Source organism: Symphalangus syndactylus, chromosome 7 (genome assembly GCF_028878055.3).
Source record: "Symphalangus syndactylus isolate Jambi chromosome 7, NHGRI_mSymSyn1-v2.1_pri, whole genome shotgun sequence".
Lineage (NCBI taxonomy): Eukaryota > Metazoa > Chordata > Mammalia > Primates > Hylobatidae > Symphalangus > Symphalangus syndactylus.
This window is the reverse complement of record NC_072429.2, coordinates 29,349,541-29,364,210: the sequence shown is the minus strand read 5'-3', so window position 1 is coordinate 29,364,210 and position 14,670 is coordinate 29,349,541. Positions and strand designations below refer to the sequence as shown.

The 14,670-nt window shown below is 46.0% G+C and overlaps 1 protein-coding gene across 2 annotated transcripts in view; it reads right to left on the bottom strand.

The window, feature by feature from the left end:
* ADAM19 (ADAM metallopeptidase domain 19) overlaps positions 1 to 14,670 on the bottom strand; it is a 98,334-nt gene that overhangs the window by 47,082 nt on the left and 36,582 nt on the right. For both annotated transcript variants that reach the window (XM_055285477.2, XM_055285476.2), the window contains exons 4-5: positions 13,009 to 13,087; positions 5,885 to 5,961 (exon numbers count right to left, since the gene is read on the bottom strand). In XM_055285477.2, coding sequence (XP_055141452.1) covers positions 5,885 to 5,961; positions 13,009 to 13,087 — 156 coding nt within the window. The remainder of the gene's footprint in view (positions 1 to 5,884; positions 5,962 to 13,008; positions 13,088 to 14,670) is intronic.

Sequence of the window (14,670 nt, the reverse complement as noted above, 5' to 3'; positions counted from 1 at the left end):
AAAGCAGCATTTTAAAAGAACAGCTAACGGTCATTGTGTATTATCACGCAAAGTGCAAAGTGTTTTATTCGATAGCCATTCCACACATCTGTACTGAGAACCCAGTGTGCGACAGGAACTGTTCTCAGCACGGGAAACAGCATGATCAAAGCAAAGTCCCTACTGTCAAGGAGCTTGCACTCCTCACCTATTGTAAATCCACCAGTGATGTCAATATTGTTATTCCCATTTTATGGATGAGAAAACTGAGACTTGAGAACTTAAGTAGCTTGGCAGGGTTTAAACCAGGAAGCGTCTGGCTCCAGAATCTAAATTCATCACAACTTAATAATACTGTCCTCTGAGGGCTTAATCTGTGCGATGCCTGACACGGAGGTAGCATTTATGATCCATTCTGCAGAAGGAAGGCAAGGAATTCAAAGGTGGAAAGTACTTGCTACTTCTTGTCCAGGGCTGGCTGTGTGTACATGAGCCACCTCCTTCCGCCCCAGGCTCCCACCTCCCTGAGACTCTGCCCAACCTCTCTGCCTCCCAGGACTTCCAACACAGAAGGAAGCTTTTAATGGTCTGGTCTACTTGTTTTACAGAAGAGAGGAAAGCCCACCCAAAAAAGAACTTGCCCAAGCTCACCTAGTGAGTTAATGTGAGAGCCGGGGCAAATCCCCGCTCTCCTAATGTCCAGGTTCATGACTCTGGGGTATGCCCCTGACCTCACCCCCACTGACCACCCACCCCACTCCCAGGACTTAGCCACCTTTTGGATAGAGTAGGTCCTGTGGAGGGTCCAGCCTGTCCACAGCAAAGACAAGGAAAAAATTTAATGGGGAGAAGAAAACACAGAGATCCACACAGCCAGGAAGTATGTAGCTAGATCTTAAACGAGGATCCCTTGACTTTAAATTTTGAGCTTATTCCAGGCCATCATGCACACTTTCCTACACATTCTCCTGCATTCATTTTCAATCTCATATTCTCCCTCTCTCCTTCTCTCACAGAATCTGAGTCCAGGGATCACGGCGAAGGTATAATTACTGTGAGAGTGAGCCCTATGTTTTGAAGGCAGGGCTACTGTAATATAAGGGTGATCCATCAAATAGACTACTCTGGATGATTTATTGTATACCTCTGGAAGACTTTCTATATAATGAAACCTGCCAGACATTAGTACAAATGATATTATGCAACCATTAAAAGAATGAGATAGATCTATGTATACCTAAAACATAATGCTAAGTTGGAAAAAAAATACAAAACTGTATGCATAGGGTGACCTCATTTGGATTAAATATGTTTATATATATATATATATATACATATGTACACACACAATTATGTATTTCAGTAAAGGATACCTCCAACAGTCATTAAGGATACCTCCAACAGTAATAACAGATGGAGAATGGGATTGATTGGAAGGGTAGGACAAGATAAACAACTTTCACTTTCTAAAGCTTACACATTCCTGCATGATTTGAACTTTAACACTAAACCTGTATTAGTTATATAATGATAACTTTTAACAAAAAAAAATGTTTTAAAAAGTAGACAACTTACCAACCATCTTACCAACACCTCCTGCTGATAGACAGTGAACTACAGACACACACACAGAGTTTCCCAGAACACACAGGCTCAGTCAGAGACACCTTAACCCAGTGTAGATATTTAGAGAATGTCTTAATCTGAGACAGGCTAGGGAGAATGACCCTTGACATCCCCAGTGAGATGGGATGCCACATCTTTTTATTGGTGTCATTTTTTGTTTTTTTGAGATGGGATCTCGCTCTGTCACCCAAGCTGGAGTACAGTGGTGTGATCTCAGCTCACTGCAACCTCCGCCTCCCGGGTTCATGCCATTCTCCTGCCTCAGCCTTCCAAGTAGCTGGGACTAAGGCATGCACCACCACATCCGGCTAATTTTTATATTTTTAGTGGAAATGGGGTTTTGCCATGTTGGCCAGGCTGGTCTCGAACTCCTGACGTCAAGTGATCCGCCCGCCTCGGCCTCCCAAAGTGCTGGAATTACAGGCATGAGCCACCACACCCGGCCTATTGGTGTCATTTATAAGTACCCATAGCTTCCAATCAATTCTCAAAGGGTCCAGAGGCCCAAATAAGATTACAAACATTATATTCCTGTATTAGTGTGTTTTCACACTGCTATAAAGAACTACTTGAGACTGGGTAATTTATAAAGGAAGAGGTTTAATTGACTCACAGTTCTGCATGGCTGGAGAGGCCTCAGGAAACTTACAGTCATGGTGGATGGCAAAGGGAAACTGACACTTTTTTTTTTTTTTTTTTTTTTTCCAGACAGAGTCTCGCTCTGTCATCCAGGCTGGAGTGCAGTGGTGCGATCTCAGCTCACTGCAAGCTCCGCCTCCTGGGTTCACGCTATTCTCCTGCCTCAGCCTCCCAAATAGCTGTGACTACAGGCGCCTACCACCACGTCCGGCTAATTTTTTGTATTTTTAGTAGAGATGGGGTTTCACTGTGTTAGCCAGGATGGTCTCCATCTCCTGATCTCATGATCCGCCCGCCTCGGCCTCCCAAAGTGCTGGGATTACAGGTGTGAGCCACCGCGCCCGGCCAGAAACTGACACTTTTAAACCATCAGATCTTGTAAGAACTCCCTCACTATCACCAGAACAGCATGGGGAAACTGCTCCCATGATTCAATCACCTCCCACCAGGACCCTCCCTCAAAACATGGGGATTGCAATTGGAGATCAGATTTGGGTGGGGACACAGAGCCAAACCATATCAATTACATATCTATGTTCTTTTTTCACAAGGAACATTCCTAAAAGGATGTACAAGAAACTAGTAACAACGGCTGTCTCTAGGAAGGGGGGAAATCTGGAAATCTGGGGTGAGAAAGAGATGTTATCTTTCATTGTACACTCTTTTGTACTTTTTGAATTTATTTTTGCTAAGATCATATATGACTTCTTCAATTAAAGTAACCTAAAGAACTGCTTTGGAGAGAAGAGGGGGCCTAGCAACCACCTAGAAGCTCAGCTGAATTCCTCTTGGTATCATCAGCTTGAAGATCTCACTTGATAGAAATCCTACCTATTTCTCCAATCATGGGAGCATGTTTCCAGGAGAGGAGACAATCACTATGGAGATTTTTCACGCAGCAGTGCTTTATGAGCTTTGGGAGGCGCCTTGTGTTTTGAAGACACGGGTTTGAATGTTGCTGCTGTTGCAGCTGCTCCTTCTCCAGGGTCCAGATGGAACCATCTGGCATGAGTCTCCAGCTCTTAAATCAGTCCACCCACAGCCTTGGTTTCTTAAGGCGTGTGTAGTGAGAAGGCTGGGAAAGTAAGGCAGGTGGACCTCACCAGACGGAAGCATGCAAAACAGAAACACATGGACAGCTCACCCGGTATCCCCCTCCCTTTCAGCACTGCTGCTGGCATGATTTACAAGATGCCAAGCCAAGTTCCCACTGCTCCAGACTGAGGGGATGGAGGAAGAGGCAGACAGAAGCAGGTCACACCTGCATGTTCTTTTTCCTCCTTCTTGGGACAAACTTTGTTTACTTGCAGACTGCAGGTGGCGGTGGCTGGGCTTGTAAATACCACTGTGAGGCCAGTTAGCTTGGCTCAATCAGGTCACTTAAGCAGAGGGGATTTGGGGCCACTCTGTTATTGCTTCCCATCCAAAGCCCATTTCCTGCCTGATTTCCTCCAGCCAACTCACCATGCAGCATTCAAACAAAGTCACGGCCCAATTTATAAACAGATACTTGGGACCTGCAGTGTGAGAAACCTTCCATTTATATAGGAGCCTGCGTAAGTCTTAGCATGGTTTCACCAATGTAAGATGAGGAAAAACCCTTATGTTTAAAAGTACCATAATCACAGCAATAATCTCTACCATGCCTAATATTGATGTTCACTTTATTGACAAGGAAACTGAGGGCTCCAAAATTACAATGCTGGTTTTCCCTCCACCTGTGTAGGGCAATGGCATTAGGAAGACACCCAATTTCTATTTGTGAATGAAAAATGCAATCGTTGAATGAATGAATCAATCAGTCAAGAGAGGAAGAACACACAGTGGAGCCACCTCCTATCAGCTCATGAGAGCCAATCAAAGGCATATCTTCCCAATTCTGCCTTCAATAACATCACATCGGTAGCTTGAAATTGATCATGGTGGGATGATCTTTGCCAGCATATTGGCAGATGCTACAAATCAGGGCTTTTTCCTTTTTGTCATAGAGGCAGTTTACATTGGGCTGAAGTGTCTCTCACTGAGCCTGTGTATTCTGGGAAACTATAGCTCACTGTCTATCACTGCACAGAGGCACCACATAGTACAGACAATCAAAACCCAGGCAATTAGTATATGCAACGAGATACCAGGTTTTTTAGATCATCATCCTTCTTCAAAAAACAAAAAGGAGGGGGAGATTGAAAGTGGTCTACATAAATAAGACTTATTACGTCAGCATACATGTGTAGATCCTACTGCATGCAAGGCATTAGGGCAGACTGGTGGAGAGAAATAGATATTCGAGATATACTCCATATTCTCAAGGAACACACATTCTCAGGTACAGACTGTAATGTGCACGCAAATCACTTGGGAATCTTGGTAAAATGCAGATTAAAATCCAGGAGGTCTGTGAGGAACCTGAGATGCTGCATTTTGAACAAGCTCCCAGGTAAAGTTGATGCTGCCCATCTATGGACCACACCTAGAGAAGCAAAGGCCTAGGAGGTCACTGCATGCTGACAGTGTGCCACTGCAAGTTCCTAAGTAAGATAGCTATTCACAAGCTGAATCCTCACAACAGCAGGCATATATTCTTTTTATCCACATTTTACAAATGAGACCATTGAGACCCAAGGTCACCCAGCTGGTAAACTGCTACCAGCTCAAAGCCAGGTAGTCTCACTCAGAGAAGGAAGGGTCACTCTCAAAAGCACATTCTGGTTAGAACTTTTCAGTTGATTTTCTGTCTTGAAAATTATCCTTGCCTCTCCTTTCTCTTCCTACTCTCTGTTCATTAACCATCCATTTCCTATTTCACCACCTCCAAATACATCTCCCAGAGAAGAACTGAGGAGGTGTGGAACCAAATGCCCAAACTCATCCATCCCGAGTGTATTAACCATGTGTCTTCTTTTTTATCTCCTGTTTCTTTGACATCTGGGTCTTACTGACTGTAGAGGGACTGCCCCTTCCAGGGTTAGCCAATTCCTAGAGATGGTCAACAATTTCCCAGCTACCTTGCCTTTCAAATGCAAGCCAACCAATCCAGAGTCCATACCCTAGCCATCTATTTTATGGGGCTGTCACCCTCTGGGCCACTATCCCCCTTCCCTAATCACCCCAGAACCAGGTATAGGACAACTAAGGACAGACAGCCCATAAACCCCAGAGCCTGCTGAAATGATGCAAACTAGCCAGTCCTAAACCTGCTTACTCTGCCTCGCCCATTCCTTTCTGCAGAAACCACAAGAAAGGCTTCTGCTGACATTTCTCCAGGCTCCCTCTGCCCGCTGACCAACCCCAGCGCCTCCCCGTGCCGCCCCCAATGGCAGAGCTGGGCCCCTCCTTTTTCTGTGAGTATGACCATCTTTTCAGTGGCAGTCATCTCCTGATTTTTTGGCCTTACCATACCTAAATAATAACAAAACCTATATTTCAAAACATCAAGTTCATCAGGAAAGTTAAATCCCAATGTATTTGTGGATCACCTAGGCTTTCCCCTGCCCTTCCTCCCAGGCTCAGCCCCTCTCTGGGCCGGCTTGCACACATTCTCAATGGACTCCTTCCCAAGGTCCTTGCCTTAGCCTTGTCTGTCTTGAAACTTCCACTCCTGGGGAGAGTGCCAGGTGCCACCTGCAGCCTCAGGGTCTCTTACCTAATTCCCCGGCAGGTGCTGAGCGTGACGCTGGACAGTTCTGTCTCCCTCACCGTGCCGTGGTAAAAGCAGTGATCCTAGCAAGGAGAAAGGAGGTGGTCAGGCTAAAGAACACTGATAAGCATGGCAATGTTAATGTCTCAGGACAGTGATGGGTGACTCACGGCTTATTATATACCTACCCAACCTTATAACACCTTACAAACTGCAAAGAGCTTTCCAAGCCACCATTTCATCTGATTCCCATAATAATCCTAGGAGATGGGGCAGGGCAGATGTCATTATCTCCATGAAGCAGATGAAAAGCTGAGGCTCAAAAGAGCAAAGAGATTTGCCCAAGGTCTCCCTGCTGATTGGGAAATCCAGAATTTTCCTAGTTCAGGGCTCTTTCAGGAATCAGTGTTTTCTGTGGCCAAAAGCACGCCATGGAAAGAGCCTGCCTCCCCACCAACGTATCTTTGCAACCCCCTGCAATGAGTTGAATAGAATCCCCCTAAAATTCGTGTCCACCTCACAATGTGATTTTATTTGGAAATAGGGTCTTGCAGAGGTAATTTAATTAAGGTGATGTCATGCTGAGCTAGGCGTGGTGGCTCACACCTGTAATCCCAGCACTTTGGGAGGCCAAGGCAGGTGGATCACTTGAGGTCAGGAGTTCCACACCACCCTGGCCAACATGGTGAAACCCCGTCTCTACTAAAAGCACAAAAATCAGCCGGGTATGGTGGTACACACCTATAATCCCAGCTACTCGGGAGGCTGAGGCAGGAGAATTGCTTGAGCCCAGGAGGTGGAGGCTGCAGTGAGCCGAGATCACACCATTGCACTCCAGCCTGGGCGACAGAGTAAGATTCTGTCTCAAGAAAAAGGAAAAAAAAAAAAAAGATGGTGTCATGCTGAATTAGAGAAGGTCCTAAATCCAATGATTTGTGTCCTTCTAAGAAAAGGGAAGGACACACAGACACACACACAGAAAGAGAAGAAGACCATTTGAAGATGGAGGCAGAGACTGGAGTGATGAAGTTGCAAGCCGAGGAACACCAAGAATGGCCAGAAGCCAACAGAAGCTAGAAGAGCCTGGAAGGATTCTCTCCAGAGGCTTGGAGGAAGTATGGCCCTGACAACATCTTGAGTTTGGACTTCTAGACTCCAGGACAGTGAGAAAGTAAAACTCTACTGTTTTAAACCTTTAAGTTTATGGTGCTTTGTTACAGTAGCCCTAGGAAACGAACACTCCTTACTCTTGCACAGCTCAAAACGCTCTTCCACACGAATCCCTCCACACCTGGATCACACTTGATTTGGCACCTGTGCCCATGAGATCTGCTGCTGCTCTCCAGCCACTGTGTCTCATGGCTGTCAGAATTCCTCCATCACTACAAACAGCTGTGAGCACCACTATGTACCAGGCCTGGGGCCAGGCCCTGGAGACACCATAGCCAGCAAACAGAGCCACGGCTTCAGCCTTCGTGGCGCTTATGGTCTTGTGAGAGGCAGTCATTAATGAGAAATCTAAACAGATATAATTATAAACCAAAAGAAGGGGCTTGAAATAAACATTTCAGGTGCTGGCCGAGTGTTTTATAAGTCAGGTAACCATAGAATGTAGGAAGCAAATATGCACTGTTGAGCATGCTAAAGTGCTAAACCAGACAGATGGGGATGAAATCAGGACTGTGTCCAACAAATCGAGGGGTAACAACAGGAGACACATTCCTAGAGGCTTCCTCCCAAATAAGTCAAGAGAGATGCACTGGTCAGAACAGAGAGAAGGTAAAACCCACAGGGTAGAGCCAAGTTCTGGAAAGATCTCAAAAGGGATGGATGCAAACCACATGGTTGCAGACACGGAAGCTTTCTCTTTTCCCCCATCTCTAGGACCATGCTGCTTGCAGTTGCTTCTTTGTCCCCACCAGACAAGGATGTGACCCAATAATCAGCTACCCCGTGTGTCTGTATTCTCTGGCTCCACCTCCCTCCCAGCTCTAAGCCTGAGTATAGATGAATAATTAAATTCAAACATTTTGGCATAGCCAGGCATATTTAAATCCAAGCATACGCAGTTCCACAACCTCTCTCTGACCTTCAGTGTCTTTAGCCTCTATACCCCAGAGTGGTGGTGAGAATATCGTATATAAAGGAGCTAGTACAGTACCTGGCCCAGAGTGGCAGGCAATAAACATCGGCAACCAAATAATCATGAAATTCTCCTTTATCAAAGAATATGGCCTCAAGGCACCTGCAAGCCCACCAAGAGGCTGAATCCAAAGCCCTAGCTGTGCCAATGCTCCATCCTATCCAGCCAGCCATGCAGCCAGATCAAAGGATACAGGCCAAGCTGACACTCAACACGGCCTCGTTCTCCAGACCACAGGTGCCCTTTCATCTGCATATGATCCATCAGCCAGCGATGTGGCTCCTCTGCCCATTCAAGCTCATACAGTCAGGAGGAGGGACAGAGCCAACCCCTGTCTTTGCATCAAACTCTTCTGGACTTTAAACAAGTCAGATGCTACCCATGAGAGGAGCACAAAGGAAAGCCACTGTGCTGTGATTATGAAAGAAGGTGTGGCAGGCAAAACCCTCCTCCTGGTCAGGATTCCAACTGCTTTCAAATGCCAGCCTGTCATGCGGTTTCTCAACCTATCCCTGGGATCTGGGATTTGGAGGCCCCTCATGAAGCACTCAAGTCCTGAACCTGGTCCTTAGAACTCAACAGGGGAGCCACAAACCCCGTAGCACAGGATTATTCATGGGGAGAAGAGGGGCTGGGCCTGTGTGGAGTAAATGGGACTCAGAGAAGTTGGAATGACAGAGAATCAAGGAGTTCAGAAACGTTTATCAACTACAGTTTCAAAACGCTGGTTAACAGAAAGAACTGAGGCCAGGCGCGGTGGCTCACGCCCATAATCCCAGCCCTTTGGGTGGTCAACATGGGTGAATCAGGAGGTCAAGAGATCTAGACCATCCTGGCCAACATGTTGAAACCCTGTCTTTACTAAAAATACAAAAAATTAGCTGGGCATGGTGGTGCATGCCTGTCATCCCAGCTACTCAGGAGGCTGAGGCAGGAGAACTGCTTGAACCCAGGAGGCAGAGGTTGCAGTGAGCCAAGATGGCACCACTGCACTCCAGCCTGGTGACCGAGTGAGACTCTGTCTCCAAAAAGAGAAAAAAGAAAGAACTGAAACCCGGGGATGGCTCTGAAGAATCCCTGCACCTCTTCCTATCTTTGAATGGATGCTAATAGTGCTCACAGCCCTAGTTCTCTCGAAAATAGAGCACCTGGCTTCTGTAGCATGCTTTATAATTTACAGAGCTTTCACATACACTATCTCTTGTGATGATGACACCTACAACTTACTATTAACAGTAAGAGGTCGGGTGGGGTGGCTCACACCTGTAACCCCAGCACTTTGGGAGGCCGAGGCAGGCAAATCACTTGAGGCCAGGAGTTTGAGACCAGCTTGGCCAACATGGTGAAACCCCATTTCTACTAAAAATACAAAAATTAGTCAGGCGTGATGGTGGGCACTTGTAATCCCAGATACTCAGAAGGCTGAGGCATGAGAACTGCTTGAATCCGGGAGGCAGAGGTTGCACTGAGTCAAGATCACGCCACTGCACTCCAGCGTGGGCAACAGAGTGAGACTCTGTCTCAAAACAAACAAACAAAACAATAAGAGCTAACGTCTAACCAGGCATGGCAGCTCATGCCTGTAATACCAATGCTTTGGGAGGCCAAGGCGAGAGGATCACTTGAAGCCAGAAGTTTGAGGCTGCAGTGAGCTATGATCATGTCACTGCACTCCAGCCTAGGGGACAGAGCAAGGCCCTATGTCTAAAATAAAAGAACTAACATCTACCCAGCTCTTACTGCTTGATGAACAACTTAGACAGATTTTTCCTTTTGATTCAGACCACAATCTTATGAGGCAGATATTATTATTGTCATGTTTTAAAGAGGGAAATTGAAAGAAAGGTGTTAAGTCATTCACAAGGTGACACAGCAAAGTGGATACTGGAACCCCAGCAGCCTGGCCCCAAGCTCCATCCTCTGCCTCTCCTAGCAGTAGCAAAGGAGGAACTTGGCTTGTCAGAGCTCTTTTATCCCCACCTTCTCTAGCAACAAAGGAGACAAGTTCTAGTCTAAGCCTTGCCACTTACTGGTTATCTGAACTTGGGCAAGTTACTTTTCCCCTTCTCCTCTCAATTTCCTCATCTGTAAAATGTGGGGTTGGAAGAGATGTGTATGAATTCCCATAAAAATCAGTGACTCATCTTACTCTTCCACAACCCTGCGAGTCAGATATCAGCATATCCAATTTACAAATGAGAAAACTCAACACTAGTGTGGTCAAGGGGGTTGTTTAAGGTCATATAACTAGTTAGAGCCAAGATAACAACCCTGGCTTCAGATTGCAAACCCTGTCATCCTTTCTGTTGGAACACATTCACAGACCCACTCCCCCAAGCCTGACCTAGATGCAGGCTGTCGCCTAAAGGCCTGGCTGATGAGTCTCGATAAGGTTCCCAGAACTCTAGCTACCCCAGGCCAACTTTGGTAGTAGAGTGCAGTCTCCAACTTTCGGGTCAAGGGCAGCTGAGTGGTTTATTCCATTCCCATTTTTCATTGAGCTCTCAGCTCCCAAATGAGAAGTCTGACTGAGAACCCCATGGGCCTGGGTGGGAGCTTTGCAAGAGTCTAGCAGCAGGGGATGTAAGCAAACAATGAGTTGTCCGTCCCAAGGATCAGCTAGGATGTGCTTCAGTCAACAACACCTTCTAGAAGGAGGGGATTCTGGGAGAGGGGGAGTTCTCTTCCAATCCTCTCTTTCTGAAAGGCCCTTACAACATCTCTGCCTAATGCACAAGCTGAGAGCACAAAGAACAAGTCAAGGATCAGTCATGAAGTCATTGCATTCCTCAGCTTCTCAGCCTGATGGGGCCACCCCAAGGGGGCTTTCATAGCAGGAAGCATGAGCTCATGGCAAATTTGTGGACTGAGACCCATTCTTGAGCTGTGGGTACAGAAGTGGCAGGATCCAAACTCAGAGGAGAGTGTTTGAAGGAGGCTGTCATAGCTAACGGCTTTCTAGGCATGCTTGTTCCCCCATCCCACCCCTGCCCCTGGAGGCAGAGAACAGAGGCCTCAAGAAGAGAGGAAAAGTTTTGACCAAGGGGCATTGAAGAATATGAAGTCACAGCTGGACAGCCTCCCTGGGGATGAGAAGACACAGTCCAACTTTGCTGCAGGCACTGGCCACACTACCAACTCCTTCCCCATCCAGGAAAGTCTTGGTGAAGAAGGCAGCACTGGTCTTCACATTCAGCCACATAACACAGCCCCTGAGCTACCCAGTTACTATGCTCCAGGTCTCTTGGATCTATCAAAAACTGTGGCCAGGCATGGTGGCTCAGGCCTGTAATCTCAGCGCTTTGGGAGGCTGAGGCGGGCAGATCACCTGAGGTCAGAAGTTCGAGACCAGCTTGGCCAACATAGTGAAACCCCGTCTCTACTAAAAACACAAAATTAGCCGGGTGTAGTGGATCATGCCTATAAACCCAGCACTTTGGGAGGCCAAGGTGGGCCGATCACCTGAGGTCAGGAGTTCGAGAATAGCTTGGCCAACATGGTGAAACCCTGTCTCTACTAAAAATACAAAAATTAGCCAAGTGTGGCGGTGCATGCCTGTAATCCCAGCTACTGGGGAGGCTGAGACAGGAGAATCGCTTGAACCCAAGAGGCGGAGGTTGCAGTGAGCTAAGATCGCGCCACTGCACTCCAGCCTGGGTTACAGAGTGAAACTCTGTCTCACACACACACACACACACACACACACACACACACAAATTACCTGTCCTGTGTCCCTTTCCCCATCCAGGGGTAATCTGGTGAACTAATCTGAGCTGTTAATGACTGATAGTGGCCAGTGTTATCTTGCTGGACACTTGCACTCCAGCAGGGATATTTTAAAGAATGGGCCTGGTAGAATACTCAGGTTCCATGAGAAGCTGCTGGAGGAGTCCTGATGCAGGGGGACCTCTCTTGCTGTTCTCCACACCACAACTCCCAGTCTGTGTGCCTCAGTAGTCCATTATATCCTGCCCCAAAGGCAAAGGCCACTGCTGCTCCTGCCATTGTGCGTCTTCCCTTCTTCACCCCCATCTCACCAGCCCAGACTTTGAGAATGGTCATTGGAATCCAGGGTTTCTCAACTTGGGCACTATGGATATTTGGAGCTGGATAATTCTGTTGTGGGGGAGTGGTGGGTCTGTTCTATGCATTATAGAATGTAGATGCCAGTAGATCCTCCCTGCCAGTCACGGCAATAAAAATTGCCTGCAAACATTGCCAGGTGTCCCCTGGGGTCGGGGGAACGCCATTGGTTCTCCTGGTTGAGAATCAACGTTCTGAGCCTACAAATTCCAACAGGCATCCCTGTAAGAAGAGCTAGCCACCATGAAATGTGTATCATTCACTACCTTAAATGTCTACCAGTGGAGTGTGGCAAAGCAAACTGACATGTAACCATCTGAAAGACCATTTTCTAAATGAAAGATCTTTGACATTGTATAAACATCCCTACTCAAAAACAACTTTGAGGGAAAAAATGTCCAATATGGATATAGAAGCAAAATAAGAAAATATTCATAACTTAAAAATCACATTAAAATCGCAGACTACAAAATGTATATGCACAGTGATTACAACTCTCTAAATGTTACACATCCCTTTAAAAAGGACTGATCAAACATCTAATTGCATGAGACAACAAGATTATGAGTAAGTCATTCCTTTTACTAAAACTTTTGTTAATATGTGGGTACTTAACATAAAGCAAAGAACATGTATGTTTCACAATAATTTGCATCAATTGTAATCAGATGCAATTACCCTAAAATAGTCTATGTTTCTTTAGCCATTTTAGTCAGCAAAGGAGGAGAAGCACCTATGAAACATCAAATATATGTTTTGCTTCTCTTGTTTGCTCCCTTGTCTTCGCTTGGGGGAAACACTCCCTTCAGAGGAGGAACCAATTCCATCAGACATCTCCTGGGGTCCTAGGAGTGGGGCTGGGAGAGGACAGCTGCTGGATAGACATTTGTTGACCTGAACTCACCTCTGATTTCCGTGTGGTGGTTTGAGGGTTACCACTTGAAGTATAATGGGTTTCTGTGTAGGAAGGAGCAAAAAGTTGCCTGCAAAAAATAAAAAGAGACATTTATATCATAAGTGGATGAACTCCATCCTCCTAGTAACAACAACGAGTGATTTTAACTGAACCAGGCAGGATTATCCCAAGCATCTCCATGTAAAAGAAACTGGGCAGCCACAAGGGGCTAAGGAACAAAAAGGAAAACCAGAAGTTTGTTATTAATTTTATATTTAATGCAAATTAAATATAATTTATCATCACTATGGGAACATCACTCCAACTAGATGGAACTGACAGAACTAAAGCAATGATCTTAATATTTGTCTGGGTCCTGGGAAAACAGACATGCAAACACATGCAAAATTTCCCAGGGCCTATGAACCCTATTGTGTACCTTGGTTGATTTTTCCAGCACTGGATCTACCAATTTTTAGTATCAGCAGACCAATTTTTCTTTAAGGGAATACCTCTTCGCTGATGCATATTTTGGTGAGATTGTCAATCAAGGTGTCCTACTTGGCCCTGGCCAAGGGGTGACCCGTGTTTCAAGAGAAGCCAGTGGAGTGATACTGCCAGGTCTGAACAGATGGAAGCAATGCATCTGTTCTTCTGTTCCTGCTGCAAGGGTTCCCAAAGCTTCTGCTGCCTGCCCTTTCGGACACTTAGTGGTTCAGATTTCCTGAGACCTGGTAATTCTATGTTACTCTTCCAATAAATTCCTTTTTTTCTTTTCTAAACTTGGACATTTGTTTCTCTCACCACAGACCCCTTGAGGTAGAGGTTAAGAATCCCCTCACCAAAGGCCAGGCAACTTCAAGAAATGTTCTTAGAATTTTCTCTAAAAATTAAAAGAAAAATATAAGAGTCAAATGGATGTTTCAACTATTAATAGTTCAGCCACGTTAAAGGCAGAATTGATCTACAGAAAGTCAAGGTCGGCCAGGCACGGTGGCTCACACCTGTAATTCCAGCACTTTGGGAGGCCGAGGTGGGCGGATCACCTGAGGTCAGGAGTTCAAGACCAGCCTGGCTAACAGGGTGAAACCCCATCTCTACTAAAAATACAAAAATTAGCTGGGCATGGTGGTAGGTGCCAGTAATCCCAGCTACTCGGGAGGCTGAGGCAGGAGAATCGCTTGAGCCTGGGAGGCAGAGGTTGCAGTGAGCCAAGATCACGCCATTGCACTCCAGCCTAGGTGACAAGAGCGAAACTCCATCTCAAAAAAGAGAAAAAAAAAAAAAAGGAAAAAGAAAAGTCAAGGTCGAGGGGCAAGAAAAGTTTCTAAAGGAAGGCACCATTAGAAATTGGAATCTGAAAAAAAGAGGATGATGTGGCTCTATATGTACTAATATGGGAAGGTGTCTAAAATGGAGTTAGACAGGAATAGTAAAGTTCTGAAGAGTATGTATTTTAAAAGTCCATTTCATTAAAAATCAAATACTACACACTCTAAAGCAGGTATCAAAAACAACTAGAGGCCAGGTGTGGTGGCTCATGCCTGTTATCCCAGCACGTTGAGAGGCTGAGGTGGGCGGATTGCCTGAGGTCAGGAGTCCAAGACTAGCCTGGTCAACATGGTGAAATCCTGTCTCTACTAAAAATACAAAAATTAGCCGGGTGTGGTA